The 23875-nt window shown below is 38.6% G+C and overlaps 1 protein-coding gene across 4 annotated transcripts in view; it reads left to right on the forward strand.

Annotated features, from left to right (window-relative positions):
• Window positions 1-22517, forward strand: part of LOC140917371 (glypican-5) — a 617795-nt gene extending 595278 nt beyond the window's left edge. For 3 of the 4 annotated variants that reach the window (XM_073360046.1, XM_073360047.1, XM_073360048.1), the window contains one exon: window positions 13384-13530. In XM_073360046.1, coding sequence (XP_073216147.1) covers window positions 13384-13443 — 60 coding nt within the window. In that variant the 3' untranslated portion in view covers window positions 13444-13530. Of the gene's footprint in view, window positions 1-13383 lie in introns of all 4 variants that reach the window. The other variant, XM_073360049.2, reaches the window with a different exon arrangement.
• Window positions 22518-23875: the final 1358 nt, after the last annotated feature.

Consider the following 23875-nt stretch of genomic DNA (forward strand, 5'->3'; position numbering starts at 1 on the left):
TTCAATGAACAAATGTTTCCTATGAATTTATCTATGGACCTGAACTTTCCCTTTACATTATGACTAACCTCCACTGTCATCTAATTTAACAGATGCAATAAAAAACTCAGTTAATGTTTGCTTAAATGTGGTTCTGGTGTGTTTATTCTGTAACTGAACATAAATCGTGACTCCATCGTACCAGGACTTAGTCTTTTTTTTAATATGATGATTTATTTGCAATAACCCCCCAAAAACAGAAATGCAGGAAACATTTCACTTCCTCATTGCTGTAATGACTAGTGTGGAGGAAACCTGGATTTGGTGAACTGTAGAGCATGTTGCAAGAATCAGGCTTCTTAAATTTTGGGGGTGAGCTGATGGGAGCAATTGATTGAGGTTTGACTCTTTAGTTGTGAGAGAATTTGATTTACAGTTAGGCCCCAGTCCTGCAAAGACTTACATGTGCTTTAAGCATGTGAGTAGTTGCATTTACTTCAGTGACACCACTGAAGTGCTTTAAGATAAGCACAGGGGACTAGATCCTTGCTGTCGGTTGGACTTCCTTACTGCTGGTGCAGTATCATAAATACGATCTGTTTTTAGCAAGATGGGGCTTCATCTGCCTCAGAATTTGCCAAGCTTAATTAAAAATGGCATTTATAATTGCAGCTTTGTAAATGCTGTTAACTGTTTATAAATGGGCTGAAACCATTCTTACTATGTAAACTTTTGAGTGAAGTAAGTGCAGTTTCCCTTTAAGCAAATGATTACCCTCAATACAAGCTCTTTTTAGTCTGAAGAAAATGAGGAGTGTGTGGGGGAGAGGAATAAGATGACTTGAAATGGTTTCTCATTCCCCCATCCAAAATAAGTTTATCGTTTCCCTGTATTCAATTTAATTAAGTCTTTGGTTTGACCTTTGCATTGAGCAATAAAAGTTAACTGGGAAAGATGGGGGTAGAATGAGAACACAAACAAAGCACACGCATGTCAGCCAATTGAGAGTAGTTTCTTTAACCAGAATGAATGAGATCATCAGGATGAATGCAACAGCCAAAGCATTTTCAATTATTACTAATATTTTTCTTCCTTGAGTCTGTTTATGTTTTTTTTTTAATTACAGCTTTTAGCTGTGGCATGACATTTAGCAGATGCCTTCAGTGCTTGGTGCTGTGATCGTGTGCACCCCCTAGACTGGCAGGAATACCTAACCTTTGAAGTTGGGAGCACGCATTTGTCTTTAGCCATAAAGGCAAATCCGGCATTCCTTGCATCCCGCAACTCCAATTAACTTTAATGGGAGTCTTGAGCGTGCAAAGCATGCAGGATCAGTCACTCTTTGGCTTTTGTAGGTTACTAGTGAAGTATGTACAGAATTTCTAGGCATAATTAATTAATGGTACCATACAGTGAGGCTGTCACAGAGCTTTTTAATGGCTTCTTTCATTAGAAGAAAAGTTACAACAAAAGATAAGCAGATATACCAGAAACATCATGTTTTACAGTTACTTCCATATTATGTACCAGAATAAAATGTCAGCTGTGCTTCATACACTTGGGGTACCGGGCAAGCTAATTAAGCCTAAACATGAAACCATGATAAACGCATCTCTGCTACTGTAATAAAAACAGATGTTTCAGAGAAATGTAAAACATGCTTGGCATGTTTTGAACACATGCTTTCAGCTTGTCTGCATTTGAATAAGTCCTATATTAATACACACAACATTGTGAAACCTTTTGTTGTGGATGACTGACTGATTACTGAGCTACCGCTGATACACCCAGGTTGGACGTTTTAGACGATTTCTTCCCAAGGAAAGGAATGAAGATTGGCCTCTCTTGACATTTTTATCATTGTGGAGGCTGAAGCAGTTATCTCTGTGGGTTTACTTTTTAGCTCTTGGAACTAATAGAATTTTATTGTGCCTCATGAAAATCATGCCTGGCTTACTGTAGCAGCTGTATATCAAAAGCAAAACAAATATAGGAACAGACTTCCTTACTACTGTATGGCTCAGTCAATGGGATACTGAATACATTGCTTGCACATAAGTTTATATAGAGTACTGATTGCTGGGAGTGGTGGAAGGAGGCTGCCATTACAGTTTAAGTATGATTTCTGTGTGCCAGAGATCTCAACTTGTCCTGCAGTTATCCCACACTCTCGCCTTTCTCTCACACATTTTATTTTTATTACAGTAGTGCCTAGAAGCTCCTGCAAACTTTGGAGCCCCGAGATGCTAGGCACAGTCCCTGTCCTGAAGAGCTTACATTCAAAGTTCACAAAGGGTGGGTATAGGAAGAAATATTGTCTCCATTGTACCCAGAATAAGTGATTTGCCCACAGGCACACAGGAAGTCTGTTGAAGAATAAGGTTTTAAACCCAGGTATTCTGAGCCCCCATCCAATCCTGTACTTACAAGTTCATCCTTCCTCCCATCTAGTTTTTCTAGAATTTGTCCCTCACCTGAGGTCCCAGATGGAATAGATTCATAAATTCCGAGGCCAAAAGGAACCACTGTGATCATCCATTCTGACTTCCTTACAACACATGGCATAGAATTTCCCACAAATAATTCCTAGAGCAGATCTTTTAGAAAAACATCCAATCTTAATTTAAAAATTGTCAGTGATGGAGAATTTGCCTTTTGTTGAATGACTTTTGTTAAATTGTTCCAATGGTTAATAACCCTCTGTTAAAAATTTACACCTTATTTCCTGTCTGGATTCGCTTAGCTTCAGCTTCCAGCTATTAGATCACGTTATGCCTCTCTCTGCTGGATTAAAGAGTCCCTTATCTAGTATCTTTTCCCCATGTGGACACTTATAGACTGATCAAGTCATCCCTTAACTTTCTCTTTGTTAAGCTAAATAGATTGAGTTCCTTGAGTCTATTGCTCTAAGGCATGTTTTCTAATCTTTAATGATTCTCCTGGCTCTTCTCTGAACCCTCTCCAGTTTATCAGCATCCTTCTTGAATTGTGGGCATCAGAACTGGTCATGGTATTCCAGCGGTGGTCACACCAGTGCCAACTATAGAGGTCAGCTAGCCCTTACAATGTTGTCTCCCAAGGTATCTTCCTCTCCCTGACCTAAACCCATTGAGATAACTATTTAAATGAGTAAACTGAGGGAAGTCAGCTGTCATCAATTCAGTTCTGGGTAGTCAAGGATTTCACACATCAAAGTTTCCAGAATGGAAAGGAAGGTATCCTTAGAAACTTGTTTTGAAGTTTTCATTTGTGCATCTACTATGTATTGTATTAACTGCAGGGGGCTTCCTTAGCATTTCTATAGCTCCTCATTCACTACTACCTCAAGCCACAATCCTACAAGGAGCTTTGTGTGGAAACAGCCTATCAGGTACACATTTCTCAGATTGATATGAAGTATTTGATAGACTAAGAACATTACATAAATTCAGAGACCAAAAAGGTATTACTATTTATCTAATTCAGAGGTCATTTTGGCTCCAAAGCTTGTGTACTAAACTTACTTCTTACTGCTTCAATAAACATCACATTATCTACCACATCCTTTTTTTCTGCAGAAAAATCTACGCTCAAAAATTCAACGTTTTTGGAATTGCAAATTATGAATTCTCCAATCCTGATGGGAGGGTCTTTTTGACAGTTGGAGAGTTCTCAAATTCCCCTCTAAGAGGGATAATCTTTCATTTCTCCTATTTGTCTGCTGCAGCTACATTTGAAAATAATTAGTATTGGTCACGATGTCAGGATAATACATCATTTGGAGATTGTTGGTGCTGTTGAATAATTATGCATTTTAGGGATATTACATTGTTTTGAGATTTCAGGGCCCCTTCCTTGGGATATGTAAAAGTAATTTCAGCTTGTGCTCCCAAAGGTGATAAAAAGCTAATAATAATACTGCAGCACCTACTGTAATTTAAGATCCTGTTCCAGCAGGTTGCACCTTGCTTTAATTTTCTCACTAAGCTAGAGTAAAACTCACAAGTGACTGAGCACCAACATCAAGAATCACTGCATGTACTGATACCTCACTTGAAACATATGTTATAACTCTCATTCCAACCATGATAATTCACTCATGACCAAGGCACAAATTGCCCAGTATATACACTGACACCTTGTGTCTTTTCAAAGTACAGTGCTTGCAGGAAAGCCTGGGGAGACCCTGTCAGCTTTGACTTTGTGCAATTCATGGCGGGGGGAGAACCAAACCCAGGAAAGGTCACAGATTTCAGTACAGTGAAAGTTCTCCCCAAAAGCTGACATTCCTTAAGGTGTTTGGGAACTGGCTCAAGTTCCGTATTTCGTTTTGTCCTAGCCTAGAGGTGTAGTGGTAGTAGCTGGTCCCTCCAGCTCTCTCCGCAATGCACTAACCCCATATAATTATGAGTAGACTGGTAAATATCTCTGCATTTGGTTTTATTCAAAACAAATTCTGTGACTCTCTTCAAAGCAAACCCCACAGGGGCTGTATGTTCATCTCGCATAATGATCCCGAGCCTCCTATGTGCACACACTCCACAGCTGTCAGCTGATCACATGCAGGCTGCATGAGGAATAGTACTCATGAGCCCATAGCTCACTTCCCATTCCACAGACATCACTGTTTTACCTCTTGCACTAAAGTAGAAACGGTTGCCTGTCAGTAATATTCTCCTCACAGTGCAGCCACCAGATGGTGAGACTAAGAAGAGATGGACTTGTCAATATCCAGTTCAAATGGTCATCTGAAGGTTATCCAAGTGCCCCATACTTTGAGAAGATCATCCTTCTTACCTCTTCTCTTTGCTGCCCCTCTTCATTGACAACAGCACCACTGGCAGTCAAAGGGGACTTGGCAGTCTCTCCTTTGCCTCAGTGGAAGCATTATTTTGTCAGGGATTGAGGGAGGCAAGTACAGCAGTTTCTGTGAGGGGAGGCACCACAGCACACTAATTTTTTGGTAACATCAGAGAAAGGTTCGAGCTCAGCTCACTCCGACAGAAGAGCAAAAATTAATAGTTCTCATTTGAATTAAATTTGCTTGCCCATCCCTCAGAGCGTCGATAAAAAATCCTAACACACACTTAAGCAGGACTTCCTGGTTGTGTTCAGTAGAGGGCAGTAGTATTTGTACACACTAGTAAAGAATTTGATGATCTTTAATTGGTCATGTCAGGGCCAGGACCAGGGCAACACACTGCAGAACAATTACATGAAAGCTACGGGACACAATACAAGGCCTCACATGTTCAACTTCCCCTAGCATGCTGGCTAGCCTCTCCAAAGGAATGTATTGATTGGTGTGAGTATTTATGAGACTCTCAGTCCCATCTGAGAGGCAGTTACATTACTGTATAGCAATCTGTGGTTAGATCTTTGAGCTGAAGATAACACTAGATGCTCTAAACATCAATGTCAAGTAATTTTCATTAAGTGTTTTGTTTGTGTTGTCAAGAGGCAACTTTAACAGCAGCTAACAAGGATGCAAGATCATTTAAACAGTGGCCCAGATCCTCTGGTCTAGATGAGCTGTACTCAGTGCAAAATGGAGGGATCTTAGCGGATTTTGAGCCATCTTTACTGATTAGGGACAGGTCTAGTCCTCAGCAGGAGTCAGAGCAGCCTCAAGGCTGCTCTAATTGACATTCAATTGCCCCGACCCCAAACAGCTGTTCCAGCAGCTGGGGGTCATTGGGATGTATGGATGTTCCAGCCATACCCTTTACACAGGGGATCAAGATGAGGGAATGGCATACAAGCCACTACGGTGGCTATATGCCACCACATATTAACATCACAAGCAGAGGGAATCCTCCACTGCCCATTTAAACTGGCTTTATGGCTGCTTTGTGTCTCATGAGAGCAGAGCAGGGTCCAGGATCTGGCCCATCTCAGCTGTGTGTTACTGTTTTACCGTAATAAACCCTGAATGTATTGACTCAGTTTTGAATTATATTTTCCACACTTTAAACTTTCTTAACCACCCCAATGAATTTGAATGTACCACCTTTGCTTGCTGTAGGTAGCAGCTAAGACCTAAGAATGAGGTTTAGGTTCTGTTGTTAGAATGGTCAGTTTCTAAAAGAAAAGCAGGCCAGAGACTGTCTTCAAGATCTACCTCAAGTAAATTCAGAGAAACAACTAGCAAGAGCATCTGCAATAGTGTCATCTGGTGACTTCCCAAAATGTTACGTCCTCTGCTTACATAAGAAAAAAAATCTTATCAAGTTCACTGATGATTAGTACTAACAAAGACCTGAATTTATTCTCTGCCAAATATTTCATAACTTAATGTTTGAATATTCATAACAAATCAACATTTCAGTCTCTCAGGCAGTTTTACAACACAGCCAGCATCATAAATGTAATGATTGTCCCTGTCTTAGGGTTTCTCTGAGGATCTGGCAACAAATTACTAGGTTTGATCATCAACAGTGTTAGAAAATTGGCATCTGATCTGGAAATAGAGCTTTGCAATTAATCAGAATCACCCAACTGCAACTTGAGCAAAGGTCTATGGGTACAGCTGAACATTCCTCCACTATTCATCTCTATCTTGGTTAGTGTCATTAGGCTTTGACAGGTTATCACTGATCATCCAGAATCTGTATGCACACCACTCTGTTTCCTGGCAAAGAGGTGAGGCTTTAACATTCCTGTTGTAATATCTGGATGTGTTTTAGCTGCAAGCTTTTCTTGAGTGATAGTTCACCTGATGAGTTAGCTTTAACTGCTGATTTATGAAAGACAAAATCAAATGTAACCAATAACTCAGTAGTAGTTGAGCACTGTCACCTGTTAGTGTATTTATGTTCTCCAGCATGAAACAGTAGAGGTCTACTCCACTGTGCTTAGCTTTTTACAAACAGGTGTTTCACAATCTGTTCACTTTTTCTGTTGGTCATTGGGTTGCACATAGTGCTGGGTAAGTGTTATGTGAAGGAAAACATAGCTGTGTGCTAATTGTTGAAATTCTTGTGACAAATCATGAACTTTTCTTTTTGTACCTGCCCAAGGAAATCATAGGGCTTGTCTTCACTGCAGAGATCATTTGATCACACAAAAACACTTAATTGGAGTCCTTATGGCACCTTAGAGACTAGCAAATTTATTTGGGCATAAGCTTTCGTGGGCTAGTGGGTTCTAGCTGATACAGACTAACATGACTACCACTCTGTAACCTTAATTAGAGTGTGGGGGTATGAGCTAAAGCTCACTTGAGCACAACTGGTTGGCTGCTAACATGAGCACTCTGCAGTGGAGATGCAGGCTGTGTCCTTTGAGTGCCACTAGTCCTCCAATGTCTTCCCACAATTCCACTCATATGTCCGGAAAGGACAGACATGTTCTCCCACAAGTCACTGGGAAAGAAATCCTAGAGTAGCTCAACTTCCCGCAGTGCAAATAATCATGGGGTGGGCCCCCAGAAGTCTTCGTGCTTCTCACAAGTGAGTGCAGTGTCAGTGTGAACACAGCAGCTCAAGTGTCATTTCACAGTGTGCCTGGTCTCACTCCAGTGAGGCTAAATTGAGAGGAGTAACTTGAGTGTAGATAACTTGAGTAAGTCCTGCAATGAAGACATTGCCATACATTCTTGGCATGTGTCTTCCTTGAGAATGCTCCTTCAAATCTGTTATACCCAATAGTTCGATCAGATATAGGGATGACAGATTTTGGAAAGGATATCTTTCTTACAGGCACATTTAGCAACATGAATGTACATTCATCTATTGTTTATTATTTTATTTTAAACTTTTTAATGAAGTCTTTATTTGGATTGTATCTAACAACTGGTTATGTTTCAAAGTAGGCATTTAACATCCTTGGTACTATGTCAGTTGTCAACCTTAAACCATGAGAGAATTCTCTGATTGAAGTATAGTGTGCTTGGATACAATGTTTGGAGGGGAAGGGGGACAAGGTGACACCAAATATCTCTGGAAACTGCTACAGTTTATAAAGGAATGATTAGATTTTATTTGGAATTCTTCAGATGCAAGTATATGTAGAAGTCATAAATTGAAAAAATTACATAATGCTTCCCTTCAATAAAATTAATTCAGTGAACTTTGGCAAAAAGGCAAAGAATCTGTAAAGAGGTAACATGGATTGAGCTTTTATATATTATTCTGATACATTTGGCCTTGTATTATCAATAAACGTTTGAAAAAGTAGAAATAAATATACTTGCATACCTTAAATGTTTATGATGTGCAAGGCAACTGAGCTGGCTGAATGCTGGGAAATTGTTCACAAATATTTTCACAAGATCAGAATTGGAATTTGATCTGATCATGGTCATAAACTTTCTTCCACCTTTCCACCAACTCTTGTGGAATCATTTATTGTTTGTACAAATGTTTGGGGAGGAGCTCTTCTTTGTGTAAACACAGGAATGCATGCCCACCCACGCCTCCATTCCCCTAAAAAGTGTGCACAAATAAACGTATATTCCCTAGAATCGTATATTCACATTCAAACACTCAATCAAAGTGTAAGGTGATCACCCAGCAATACTCTGTGTATTGACATGGTATGTTTGGGAGGAAGAAAGTAACAGTGTTTTACAACTCATGGCTTTTTCCAACAAAATTAATAAATACAACTTTAAATTAGAGGGAAGACAGACACTCAGAGTCTCGCCATTCTTGGCTTTTGGCCCTCTTTCACCACAAAATCCATTTCACAAACATCCAACCCTGGCTTGCTCAGTTCCTGGTCCTATGACTGTACAGTCTTCCTCTGCTATAAATTAATTCTTCCTCCAGTTCTTCCATCTTCCTAGCCACACAGCACTACTTTCCCACCCTCAGATCTCACACCACCTATTTCTCACCATGTAACATCTTACTGACATCAAAGTGATTGCCAAAGTTCAACCATGATCTTCCCCTTCTATCACTTGTCACCTCCTCTGCCATATAACCACCACCACCAAGTTTTCTCACTTGTCTCATTTCCAGCTCCTCCCTTTTCCTTGTTCCTTAAATTTATTCATTCTCTTTTGGCTATGACACTGAAACTATTCTTGCCAACATCTCCAATGACGTCTTCCTAGCCATATTTCGCATCCACTACTCCATTCTCATCCTCCTTGATTTGTCTGCTGTGCTTCATACTTCACACCCTCATTCTGGAAATCTTGTTCCCCACTGTTCTTTTTTGTTCCTTCATTGTCTCTCTTGGTGGGTCTTCCCCTGAATGACTACTCACCATGGACAGCACACAAATAATCCATGGGCTCAACTTTGTTCATAAAATAATACTATTTGAGTGACAAATTAGTAAAAAAATCATGATGTGTTCAGATAACTTACCAACAGAAAAAGGGGCATATCTGACTAACAAATCAGATTATTCACAACAAATAATTCTAAATGAAAGTAAAACACTGAAATTCACCTTGGTTATCCTAGTGCCTCTGTCAAAGCATTTAGTCCTCTGAAGATCATCTCATGACAGCTGGAACTACTCAAATCCTCCTGTTCATGTGCAGTCGTCACTTTTTAAAACTATAAAATTTTGGCTAAGACAACATTAATTCAGCATTATTTGTATTGTGGTTGCACCTGGAGCCCCAGTCATGGACTAGGACCACATTGTCCTAGGTGCTATACAAACACAGAACACAAAGATGGTCCTGCTCCAAAGAACTTACAAACTACATTTCCTAATGCTGCACTTCACAGGTATTCCCTATATTAAATACAGTGAAGTTACTAAAAATATATAAGTAATTAATTAATTAACTGAAATATAATAAATAAAACATAACATCAAGATCCAGTGTTGCCAATTCTCTCAATTTTATCACAAGTCTCATGTTATTTGGAATCTTCTTAAAGCCCGAGCTCCTGGAGCCATGTGATTACACAAGACTCTCAGCTTTCAATTTTTTAAAAGTCATGGTTGTGGAGAAAAACTTTAAAGCATGAACCCTAAAGTCTCTAAAAACCAGAAGAATAATGTAAAAAGAATGCAAAGTTTATTTTTAAAAGAAATATTATGACTTTTTGGGGCTTGACTCTTGGTTTTTGAAGGTTTGAGGTTGGCAGTACTAGGTTTGGGATTTTGTTTAGCCAGTGGTAACACTGACACATGTTTAAGTACAACCACTGTTCTTTCCTATGGGAATGTCAGTGCGAAACTGAACATAAGCAGACCCAATTATGATGAGATGAGAGACATAAGTAAGCAAAAACCAAAACCAAAACACATGAGTAAGTAATGGAAACACTCATCAAAGTGCAATAAAATGTTAAATACTTATAAGAGTTAAGTTTGTAGAATAAAAAGTAAATACATGTTTGAAAAAGAATTTAAACCACGGTAGGTCCTTTTTAAAACGGTGCATCTTAAAATATCAGTTGTGCACAGTTAAACCCCAAATTAGAAATGCATCAGCGAATACCCTTTGCTATAAAGGCAGAGAGAGAGGATTAAAATGTTAGTCCTTCCCCTGGAAATGTTAAAGGGAGAATTTTCTAATGTATTATTTAGCGCTTGTTATGTAGTGCATTAAGCAGTCACTGCTGAGACAAAGGCTTTTAAAAACCAACAGCCTCCCTGATAGCATTAAATCTTACCTTAGGTTTTTGGTTAAGTCAATATAAAAAAAAATAAATGAATTAATACAGTTTCAGCCCTGCCTGATTTATAGAGGCCAATCAAGTTACAATGCTGGGCATGGCCAAGTGAAAGAGGGGGATAGATTTACCTGAGTGAGGTCTTAATTTAATCAGCTGGCCCAAGAGAGCTGAAGTCAGCAGGCTGGGATGATATAAACCGCAGTAGAGAAACAGAAGTAGAGCTGCCTTTACCACAGTTGAAAAGGAGAATGACAGTGATGGAAGGGGAAGCTAAGCACTGTCAGAACACACCTATTTCAGTGATTTATTCTTAATTTACTTTAATGACCCTTTGAAGGTTGTCTGTTTTTCCTTGTGTTCTCAGAATACTGATATTTTCTAAATGTTTACCACATGTTTTTCCCCCTCCTTCTATGAACTCTACCACAAAATTATTACTGAAGAGAAACTATAGCTATATGCTCCATAGTGGAACTGTGAGAGCAGCTGGAGGGGCTAATCTGTTTCCACTGTGTATCTGCCAAATCCCTTCCCTGCATTCAACCTTGTTTCAGTTCTAGAAAGTATTAGTTCCTCCCAGATTAATGTTGATATTTTGAGACATATGAAGGAATGCCTTGCATTTATTTTACAGTTTAGGTTGGTGAAAGAACAATGCATATTTTATAATGCAATAGCTCATCTTTATTATGAAGTGAGTTTATTGATGGTTGTTGAAAACTACTGACTTGCAGACAATGATCTCAGTTTGCATTTACATTTCTGGAATCCATTCCACGAATTTGCTCCTATAATTCAGAGTTACCTTAAAATCAGGCTGTTGCTTAATCCATATTACAAATCTAGGCATTTGCTCTCTGTGCCAATATACATTGCATTCATTGCTTTCACAAAGTATGGACATGAACAATGGCTGCTAATTAGTACGCTCTTTTGGGTTTTGCTAGACACTTGGGTGTTTTCAAATGAATTGCACTCGATATTGGATGAAATGGTAATTTTTCTAACAGTGCTAATAAAAAAACTCAAGGACAGCAGGATTTTGGTACTACACACAAGTAGCTGTCTTTATTTACTTGGACTTTCCAAAACTACCATCATTAGTCATCTCATTGTTTTAAAAGTCCACATTTTGTATAGGAATCCACTAAGGAAATAATTTTTAACAAGTTCCATGCAAGAAGAAAATGGTTTCAAATTGACTTCATTTGCACTTATCCTTAGAGATGTTGGGTCAGATTCTTGGTTTCCACCAGCCTCCATTGATTAATTGGATGTATTATGCCTCAGGCTCCACTTGTGCATGCTTCAAAACTGAACACGCACACATGCATACGTGTTAATGTGCACCCGTTACAAATTAAGACTAGCACATCATCTAATACTTATTAATCCAAGTACACCCATCTCCACACGGAGAGACCAGGCATCAAACGTACTCCAAAGCATGTTTGAATAATCCTAATGGAAACAAATAGGACAGTGTGCAAGCAGCACAGTAGAGCTAATAAGAATGAAATATCAAAAAACATGCCCTAAGGCAAGATCTGCAGGAAGAAACAGAGCCACAGACTCTCACAAAGTAACTTCAGGAATGAAAAGGAATTAATGGGTTTGGGTCCTAATAGGAAATTTGTATGGGGGAAAATAACATTGCTAAATTGTTAATATTTCATCCTTTAAAAAAACAAACTGATTAATGGCCAGGAAATGTAGTTAAATGAGAACTGACGCTGCTAAACAAGCTATTTGCTTCAATAGGGGAATATTTGTAGATTTATCTGGTTGGTTTGAGGGGAAAAGATATTTCAAGTTTACCTTCTGATTATTTTTTCTCATTGAGCCTGATTATGCACTCATAATGGGGAGGAAAGGGACATCTCTTTATTGCCTGTGTCATCTACCCATTCAATGGGGAGATGCATCAGGGAGAAAGCAGCTTATGTCAGGCTGCTACATCCCCACCCACTTCATCTGGGCAGAAAGGTTGGGGAATAGTAGAGCCTTGGCTCCACCTAATACCACACTGGTCAGCACAGCTATATCAGTATGTCAAAGGACACACATTGCATTAGGTAAAGGGATGGTGCTGGGTACATTCCCAGGCCCCAGAGAGCAAGGGGAAACCAGGAAGCAGACTGTGAGTGTGTCAGTCTGCTCCCAGGGCAGCCCACCAACACAGTGCCCCATACAAAACCAGACCTGACCCCTAAAATTATGATTTAAAGCATGATTAACCTTACATAGTGCCATCAATTGCTAATCCAATACCACAGGAGAAAAACATCATTGGCCTATGGCCAGATCCCATTGCACTTGACATTGTGAAGTTGGATGAGGGCACTAGAAGGAAACAAAGTTTGGGAACCTTCCACTAGAAGGTACTATACATTAAAACTAGTTGTGAAGTGTTTTGTGGCAACAGTCTTGGTTTCAATGAACTTCCACTGAAACACAATTGTGTTGGAAGTGTGCCTCGTTTCCTGCCAGCGAGCTCAGGCTCTTGGGGAGTCCAGGCTCCGTGCTGTGCAAAGAGGAGGCTGGTAGCCCTGGAAGTCAGGGCTGGAGCAAGGGCTCTCAGGACCTCTAGGCTCTCAGCTCTGCGGCAGGGGACCCCATCTCCAGGGGAACTTCCCAGGCTGCTCCTGCATTTCAACCAGCTCTGCTATATGGACTTTTAGTCTTATTCCCCACACGCTCAGATGAGAGCACCTGTGATACAAGTTAGAGCGATTACTTCAGAAGGTATTCTAGTAATAGACATTGTACTGAGCTTCCCCTTAAAATGGGCAATTGACATCATGTTCTCTTTTCTTTTTTTTTTTTCTGTCAGATGTACTCAAAGAAAAGAAGGCCTATTCAGGAGATAGGAATGAACCAAAACCAACTGTGAAAAAGATTGACACCACGGCCACCATAACCACAACCAAGTCATCTTCTAAGCATGATCTAGCCGGAAATGTGGGCAATCTAGCCTCAAGTTCGTCACTCTCCATTGTAACGGCACTAGCGATTTTGTGGCACTGTCTGTCATAGCTGCGTTGTATTGCAACAACTGTCCAAGAATTTCTGTCCATTATCATTTATACCTACAGCCTTACCCAATGGAAAACAAAATTAAATGGCTCTCTACGATTAGATGGGGTATGTTAGAATGAATGCTAAAGAAAAGGCTGAGATTGGCTGATTGTGATTGTCAGCCCTGACACTGAAGAAGGTCCTTCATCATATCTTATCAACTCAAGATATAAAGGGAATGATGACAGGGGATCTGAGTAGTTTAAGTTATTGGAGTAGAAATAATCAACACTAAAATTGTAAATTACTGTGTTGGCATTTTTACCATTTTTCTCACTGGGTAATCTCACTGGTTGTTTCTGTTTGTTAAATTCTTGCGATAAATTCAAATGAATGATCATTCTTCTGGTGCAAGTTAATACGTACGGTATTTCTCTAGTGAACAGCTAATAACCTAAATCTACAGTGGTGAACCATGTCAAGTGAAGTACTCTCTACTAGTTTCATAATGTTCCTAAGTGGCCAAGAAGATAAGAGCATGTTTGACCCTTTTGTTTTCGCTCTTACTGTTTAGATTTTAGGACACAATATAGAAAAGCATATGGTATGTCTGTAATGTATCAATATAGTTGCCTTTACCATTTAAAAAATTTTTTAGAAACACTTAACGTTTCCCTGCTGCACAAAACTTCATTACCATATGCTCAAAGCTTACTGGATGAATGTCTGACAAAAGGAACCATAAGCAAACACTATAACGTTTTAATCAGCTGAATGCAGTTATATATGAAAAAAGCTACTTTAGTTCAAACATATTTTACCTGTTCCCTGTTGGAGAGGACCTTGTTTCCATCTAGGTGTCAGAGATATAAAGTGTTTGGATTCCTCCCACCCAAAAAGTGGTCTCCATGAATTATAGACCTCTATAGTACAATATGCTTCATAAACCGTGTATTATTTAATTATGTTTACTATTTTAAATTGTGCTATCACAGTAGAAGTAAATGTAAAACAATCTGAAATCTAGAACAACATTCTCAGTCATTTCTCACTTTGATTTTCTATACTAGACAGTGTCAAAATCTTCATTTTATTCTGATGAGAGTTTTTGATTTAAATCAAGGAAACACTGATGTGTTTTAAAACTATGATGGAAAGGTACTAGGATGTAATTAGATGCGTTGAGAACTAATATGTGTATTTTCTGACAACTGTATTTATAGTGCCATTGAAAATATATACATACGATACAGTATGAGTACAGTGATTACTGATAAATATATGAAGTATTGGGATTGTTATCGCATTTACTTAATTTCATAACCATTTCCACCATTTAATGGCCATTTTCATGCTGCAGGCTATGATGATAATTATGACGTACTGTTTTATAAGATTTAATGTAAAGACATTTGCCTTTAATTTTTTTTGGGGGGGAGGGGGAAGGGAGTAAAACATCTCTTTCAGCACTTAGATTTATACAAGCACTGACATTGATTCAAGAGACGAACCATATATCATATCAACCAAGTTCTGGGTGTGATAGTATAGAATAGGAGGGCAAGATGTCATTGTACTTGTGTGTGTTTATGTGGTATTAGCAAAAATTACTAATTAGCTACATATTTGCATAGTAGGGATTTGATATTTTTGCATTTGGTCTTTAAAAATGTGTCACAAAATTTTAACAAAGGTGGCACGTGAGCTGATTTTCAGTGGCACTCACACTGCCGGGGTCCCGGGGGGCTCTGCATTTTAATTTAATTTTACATGAAGCTTCTTAAACATTTTTAAAACCTTATTTACTTTACATACAACAAGAGTTTAGTTCTATATTATAGACATATAGAAAGAGAGCTTCTAAAAACGTCAAAATGTATTACTGGCACGCGAAATCTTAAATTAGAGTGAATAAATGAAGACTTGGCCCACCTCTTCTGAAAGGTTGCTGACCCCTGAGCAAAAGCATACACATATAGAAACTGAAAGTGGTCAAGACAAGCAGAATAGCATTCCAGTTTTTTTAATGCTGGAAAAACAATCTGGCACCACCAAGACAAAAAGGAACAAGATGCTTAGAGTATTATCATGAAACATTTAGTGTTAGAATTCTGACTTTTCAACATGTTAATGAGTTAATACCATTAAGTAGTGAGTTCACACTGTATTAATGAGAATGAATCTTGCAAACATAGTATGAAAGTTGCTGTAATACAATTTTTCAGAGTTCACTGATACAGTAAGTGAACAGCACCAGCCTATCCAGGCATACAGTAAAATTGCCATTTATGCACATTTTTACAGCCCTTGAGTGCTTTTAGAAAAGCGTACATTCACAGGGGCAGTTATGCAAGCTGTTCCTTTTGTACCTTGAAGTGATTTTCTAATTCTTTACAGTTTCACAGGACTAGATGGGATACCTGCCTTTACACAGCTGTATCCGTGATTAGGCACCTAAATATGAGCAATGGGTACCCAAATACTGATTCAGACACCTAGGGTGAGATCCTCTGCTGGTGTAAATCAGCAAAGCTCCACTGAAGTCATTCACAGATGTACACCAGGAGAGGATCCGGCTGTTAAGTCAGTATTTTCATAGTTGGGACCCTAAAATCAACATTTAGGTGAGTATATCAGCACTCGAATATCTCAAATATGTATTTAGGTGCCAAAATATGGATCTGAGTGTCTGTGTTTTGAAATTGGCTCTCCCAAATTCCAGATGTGCAACTTCTAGTTTGTGAGAGTTTGAACATCCACAGCATACCGGAATCTGCTTTTTGAGAATTGCTGTAAGAGTCATTGTACTACTGGATCAGACCACAGCGATTCATCTAACCTAGTATCATATAACCAAGAGTGGCCAGTACCAGTGCATCAGAGGAAGGTGCAAGACACCCTGCAGTAGGCAGTTATGAAATAACCTGCCCAAAGAGAAATTTTCTTCCTAATCCCCATTAGCTAGAGGTTGGTGTAGAACCTGAATCATGAAGATAAAATAATACTGCACAAACTGTAGGGAGAGAGATTCATCAATTCACTTCATTGGATTCAACCCATATTTTAATAAATACAGATGGGTACAAGGGAGGAAAGGGAGAAAAAGATACTATGGAGAGCTCAACATCAATACTTTTCACATTAACATAACTAGAAAATCTCCTACTGCATTTAACACTTTAAAGAGAGTAAAGGTCAAACTAGCATGTAACATGTTCGTAGTGTACATCAGAAATATGCGGCAGCTCTAAAGACATAATAGGATATTGTATCTAACACATTATGAAGCATTTTTCTTCACAGGTGAGTTGGAGCTGAGTAGAGGAATATTCTTCATTAGGTATCAAATTCACATCCAAATAAGGCAAAAACAACTGACCATATCCTACAAAGGAAGTATATCTTTTCAGATAAAAAATGAGATGTAAACATAGTTTTGCCAAGCAATTAGGAATTTTATTTAGCCAGTGCTCTTTTATGTGTGTTGTTTTGATATCTATTTTTAGTATTTTGCAATATCCGGTGTTTGTGAATGCAAAAACTGCCACATCCAGAACTTGCTCATTTGTGGGTTAAAGTGAGTCTGCTGAGGGTTTTGTTTCTTTTGTTGGAGGTTTTTTTTCCATAGTGATGTGTACTTCTGAACATACAGAGCAAAATTGTCCTATGTGGTGTCACCACTTTGCACTGCACCAATAACCTATCTTGGGCCAGGGAGCGTCACCCGAATGTAAAGGTTATTCTCCTGTTAGGGAGGATCATTCCTGTATAAGGGAGATGCTCCTGATAGCATTGAGCCAGCAGAGAGGTTTGTATGTCATTCTCCCTCCGGGCAGAGAGAAAAGTGGTTGGGGTTGTTGGAGGAAATGATACGTGGCTGAGATGCCTTGCTGATCCCCAGCTGTGTTCTCAACCTTGCTGGGGCTACTCAAGCCCTGCTGAAGTGAGAGCAGCCTGAAGGTTCAGGGAGAGTGGCCCTGTGAACAGTTGCAGCAGGATTTGCAGATTGCAAAGGTACATATTAAGGGAACTTTATGCTTATATGCCATTACTTGCACTCTGTGCAATTTATTGCACCCCAGGATCTGGCTCATAGTTTCTAGCCTACATATTGCAACAGTGAGCCCTATTTTCAAGTACACAAGCTATTGTGTCATTGCATAGAGAAATTTAGGACTCAGTAATGAATCTTTATAGGTACAAATAGTATCTGTCTGAGCTCTATAAGGGCTGCACAGCAATAATTATCTACTGCCACATTTGTTTCAAAAGATTTGTGTATGGGGATCCGGTAAGATTTCCATTTCTCTCCATATGCTACATCTGGTCTGTTGTTAACAAAAGTTCATTTTCCCTATGTGTGTCACTACATGAAACCTATTTTAACAATGTATTTTGATTTGATTCTCCAATCTAGAATGTGTTTCCTTGTCATTTATCTTCTGAAAGTTTATAGAGCCTTATTTTAACTGTTACAAGCAGTATAACCCTGGTTCAGCAAGCCATCCTTATTTAGCACAGCACATGCTTACCTTTAAGTAAGTCCCATTCATATCAATGGAACTTAAGCACTTGTTTAAGTCTGGTAACTGAATAGGAATGGACATCAATTAGCAAAGCTCAGAGTTGGGCTGAAATTGGCTGAATTGCACATAACTAATACATGGGTAAAATTTCACTCCTGTACAGAGACCCCCCGTAAGGCCTATGCATTGTTCAAATAGCACTCAAGCTGTGCATAAGCCTTTGCTCATCCTCTCTGCACAGAGGCAGATTTCACTCTGAATAGGAAATACAATCTGCAGTATAGTATATTTGCCATCCTCTTTCACAATATCATTGTTGAAATTTCAAATAATCTAGGAATAGTAGATGCTTGAGCCACATAGTGTCTACTGCAACATTGTGCTATTAGGGTTGCTGCTTTTAGTGGCACATGGCATGTCTATCAATGAGCCGTGAAAGGGGGATCAAAAGTTGGCTTTTTTAGATGTGATGTGCTCCCCTCAAAAAGAGAAACAAACAAAAAACCCCACACCTGCCACAGTGATAATGTTAGATTAGCTATTCCATCTCCACAAAAGTCCAGAATTCTTCCCAATCATGCATTCTCCAGCATTTTCTCCTGTCAATTTCTAATGATTAAATTTTAATTTGGATTAAATATTAAGATACTAAAAAAGTTTTTAAAAAATGCCCAAGATAGAAAGTGGGCACACTTAAAATTCATTCTGGTTTTAGAGATTATAGATTTCAGAATGGTTTCCTGGACTTCAAATGGGGAACACCGCTAGACTCACTAATATGTCGAGAACTGTACCAAATTTTTTAAATGCACCGAGAGTATACCACGACATAATGTGTATGTGAGAGTCTAATTCACTGGACTCAGAAAGAAGTATAGAAATAATGGATGCATTAGATTTCTTACTTATGAAAGCTAATATTTCTTACTTCTGATCAAAGTGTGCCCCCTTTTTTGGATTTTATGGCCTGTATTCACATCCAACTTGCTCAAATGTCTTTTGAAAGACAGCCTTGCCCCAATGCTGCTCCAGTTCTGAGAGGAGACTCCAGGACATAGTTGATAAGCCACATTTTTGTGCCTGAGATTATTATCAAGTCCTTACAATGGCACAGTATTCAACATTCTGGGCTTTATTAACATATCAGAATGGCTGCTACACTACAGCAGTATGATTTTCATTTATATATGGACATACACTAACTGAAATCTATTGGTGCTTTTTATGCAATACAGAAAGTACTTCAATAGATAGCAGGTATCAACTGCTAATGTTCTCATATCTGTGCAAAATGCATTAGTACTGCCTTGCACAAGTTCTACAGTTTGCACTTTATCATAATAGTTAATCTTTAGTAAATTGCCCAATACTTTGTAATTATAATATTAGCATCTAATTTAACACCATCTTTAAAAAATCATTTGTTGCATAATATAAGCAATTAACATTTATTCACTTTGTCTGTAACAGGGGGATATATAATTTATCCATAATGGCCTTTCTGTGCACCTAATTAGTACATGATTGAATTATTCTACAAGCTATGGATATTTAATTTAACCAGTAATATACTGCTAGCTTTGCAAATTCTTTGCAAATATACACTTTTAAAATTACTTTGCAGCTAAGTAGAAAACAATGTTTTCTTATATCTTCTGGGTTTACATGGTAGGCTTTTAGGCTGCAATACCAAGAATAGGTACTGACATTTTTCATGCACTTTAAAAATGGAATTAGTCAGATACCTCTTTTCCATAATTCATTATAGTATATCAGATTTATAGCCTGCTTTATTCTGTAATGAAAAAGAAAGCAATGAGACATCAAGAAGATATCTCCTAATGAAATTCTCTATCTGCATATGCATATGTTAGGAAGTTCTGCTGATTAGAGACTATATCAAAAGTGTTGCAATACTGGAATGTCAAGGATATGATGTTAAATTTGTGGAAATTGGATCAGGCTGATTAAGTGACATAAGTAAATTTTTAGCTAGCTATATTTTCTATTTAAATGTGCAGTAAATTGAGTGAGATCACTTGGTCTTTCAAGAAAGGAGATTTGAGACAAACTTTCCAGCAAGAATGCCAACATCAGACATTTGATTTACTTATTTCATAAATGTCGTGGTAGCAGAAGTTCTGAGGCTTTTCCTCAGAGCAGAAGTTTGTGAGGCCGACTGTTAGGAAGGAGCCAGATCCCCTCCACTGGCTTCAGTGGAGCTATGCCAGTTTACACTGGCAAAGGATCTGACCCAAGAACATAAAATCCTTCCCAAAGAGCAGAATCTTATTTCACTTACAATTCTGATCTTATATTATGGAAATTCAGAGTAACTCCATTGACTACAAGTCTGGCTGTTTTTGGGTTTTATATTGCCATCCCTCACTAGAGTATATCAGCACCTTCCCCATAAAATCAATAGCAATAGCCACATGGGGATACTTAGAAAAATTAATCTGAATTATCTAACAGTGTGAATTTAAAATGGATTCAATTTTCTTGCATTAAATCCCTGTTTAGAACCTAAACCAAATTAAAATAAATTTATTTCTGAATGAGAGTACCCACACAGGGTTTTAATGCAGTTTAACTAATCCACTTTAAATTCACACCTTTAGTCAATTCAGATTACCTTTCCTGAGTGTCCTCTTGTAGACAAATCCATAGAATCTCTGATACTTCTCCCTTTTTGGGGTTAAAACTCAGCTTGGGATAGGAGAAGCAGAGTATTCAAATTGTGAGCGTCACTCATAGCGGAAAGGTTCTCTCAAAGAAGATTTTGCAGCATTGCCTAAAGACAGTCAGACTGAATTTGCTTGATCGCCTCTGGAAGATTGTTCCATAGCCAGATCTACTCAACAAAGAATATTTTGTCCCCAGCATTCATATACTTCATCCTGGACTTTGTGACCTACGTTGTCCCATAGGAGCACGATGGTCACAGATCCAAATCTGGTGTAGCTGGGGTTTGCTCTATTATTGCTTTGAAAAGTAGGACCAAGGCCTGATGTGCTCACAGCAGCCTAAACCATGGAGATGGTGGGCACCCGCATTCTGTACCAGTTGGAGCTTGCTTATCTTCACATTGAACTTCAGATACAAGGAGTTACAGTTATCCAGCCAGGTTACAGTAATCCAGCCTCGAGGTAACAAATGCACAGATCGCTGTGGCCAGCTCCTCATCTGGGAGGGAGAAACAAATTTTCCTAGCAAGCTGGAGGTGAAAAAAAGGTATTTTTGGAAACTGATAATACCTGGTCTTCCAAGCTTAATGAGGAGTCAAACAGGACCCTGGGGCGTGCACTACTTCAACATGGATTCCACTGGCTACAATGATTTACACTGGTACAACCTGCGATCAGAATCTGGCCTGAAAGAAGACTGTGTATTAGGGGAAGGTTTCATTTTAATATGAAACTGAGTCAAATTCTGCCCACTTAACAGGAAAGGGAATGACTGTCAGGAAGGGGCCAGATCCCCTCCACTGGCTACATGGGCTATTTTCTGTTTTTGAAAAGAGCGATGAGACAGCTCATGCCCTATGGATGATGAAACACCTACGGGCAAAACACTTAGACAAGTTTCATACACAGTACCCAAGAGAAGCAGTAATAAGACTTTTCTTGTTGTTCTCTAATTGGAAAATAAAAACATTCGTTTGACTGGAGCTTTGGTAATTTCATGTTAGCAATGAAGAATGGATGGAACATGTTCCCCTACTTTCCAGATGTTTACTGGAAAAGGCTGTTGTAGCACCAATACTATATAATACATTTATTGTACCTCATTTATTATATGGGACAGTACTAGAATTAAAAATAGAAACCAGTATACTAAACCTGCAATATACAACCTTTTATTGTATTTACTGTACTTAAATATATCAAAACTAATATAGTATTAATGTTTACAATACATCAGGAGTAGAAGTTACAATAAAAACTCCTGCTTTGTTATTTAGGCCTTTAAAATTAGTTTATGGTTTCTTGGTCTTCTTTAGTTCACCTTCTTTTATGGAAACTAATAGGCCATTTACGTTTTTATTTTACATTAATTGTATTGTGTGTATTTTTAAGCTCCAAAGTAGATTGGTTTGGCCCTAAGCTGCATTCAATAAGTATTCATATCAGCTGAGCACTTGTTTTATTTTCAAAATTTTTGCTTGTATTTGATTGAATAAACTCATCAACTTTCTTCAGTTTGTTTTCAGTACTGAACCTGATAAAGAGTTTTTAAAAAGCAGTCCAAAATCATTGGCTTAATAATACTCAGCAAAGATACTTTGAGAAATTGTAATAAATGGTGTGATTTGTAAAGGACAGTGAACTGTGAATGGTAATAAAAATAAAAAATCCACAACAGGATCTTGCGTCCTCTATTTGAATTGTTTGTAACTTTTTTCTGGATACTTTTCATCATCTTTACTGTAAGTTACAAAACTGATAAAATCTAAAATAAAAGATTTTAACCTTTTTATATTGTGCTTTGAATGATGGATACAGAACTTTAGGATTGCTGAGGAAGCCTGTTGGGTCACACTTAGAGTATGTCTGGAGGCATGACTGCAGTTCATGTAGGCATTCCCGAGTAAACTTTGATCAAGTTTGTTTGGGAATGCCTACAAGTGCTGTTCTGACTGCAGCGTACACATACCCATAGGTTAAGTCATGACCATTTTCTTTAGTATATAGTAATTTTCTCACTTTCTTGCCATTTATACCACTAAAGAGATGTACAGGTTCCCATCTCCTATTTTGGGATTGTTTAACATAACAAAAAGCTGGCAACAACCGCTCAGGAATCTCTACCCCGGATGCAACCAATAAACAGGACTCTTCACCAAACCTCCATAAACAGTCACCCCCACCATATCCCAACCACTTCATTCACCTCAGCAAAAAGACAGGCTGTCAAGGTTCCTTCCCCACTCTGAACTCTAGGGTACAGATGTGGGGACCTGCATGAAAGACCCCCTAAGCTTATTCTCACCAGCTTCGGTTAAAAACTTCCTCAAGGTACAAACTTTGCCTTGTCCTTGAACCCTATGCTGCCACCACCAAGCGTGTTAAACAAAGAACAGGGAAAGAGCCCACGTGGAGACGTCTTTCCCAAAATATCCCCCCCCCCAAGCCCTACACCCCCTTTCCTGGGGAAGACTTGATAAAAATCCTCACCAATTTGTACAGGTGAACACAGACCCAACCCCTTGGATCTTAAGAACAATGAAAAAACAGGTTCTTACAAGAAGAATTTTAATTAAAGAATCACCTCTGTAAAAATCAGGATGGTAAATAACTTACAGGGTAATCAGATTCAAAACATAGAGAATCCCTCTAGGCAAAACGTTAAGTTACAAAAAGACACAAAAACAGGAATATACATTCCATGCAGCACAGCTATTTTACCAGCCATTAAACAAAAGGAAATGTAACGCATTTCTAGCTAGATTACTTACTAACTTTTTGCAGGAGATCTGAGCTGCATTCCTGATCTGTTCCCAGCAAAATCATCACAGACAGACAGACCCTTTGTTCCCCCCACGTCCCCCCACCAGCTTTGACAGTGTCTTGTCTCCTCATTGGGCATTTTGGCCAGGTGCCAGCGAGGTTATCTTAGCTTCTTAACCCTTTACAGGTGAAAGGGTTTTGCCTCTGGCCAGGAGGGATTTTAAAGCACTGTGGACAGAAAGGTGGTTACCCTTCCCTTGATATTTATGACACAGGCCTTGGAAAATCTGTGCCCTTTGCCAAATACTGAATTTAGGTTTATGAAATGTAG

This window comes from Lepidochelys kempii, chromosome 9 (assembly GCF_965140285.1).
Source record: "Lepidochelys kempii isolate rLepKem1 chromosome 9, rLepKem1.hap1, whole genome shotgun sequence".
Taxonomy (NCBI): domain Eukaryota; kingdom Metazoa; phylum Chordata; order Testudines; family Cheloniidae; genus Lepidochelys; species Lepidochelys kempii.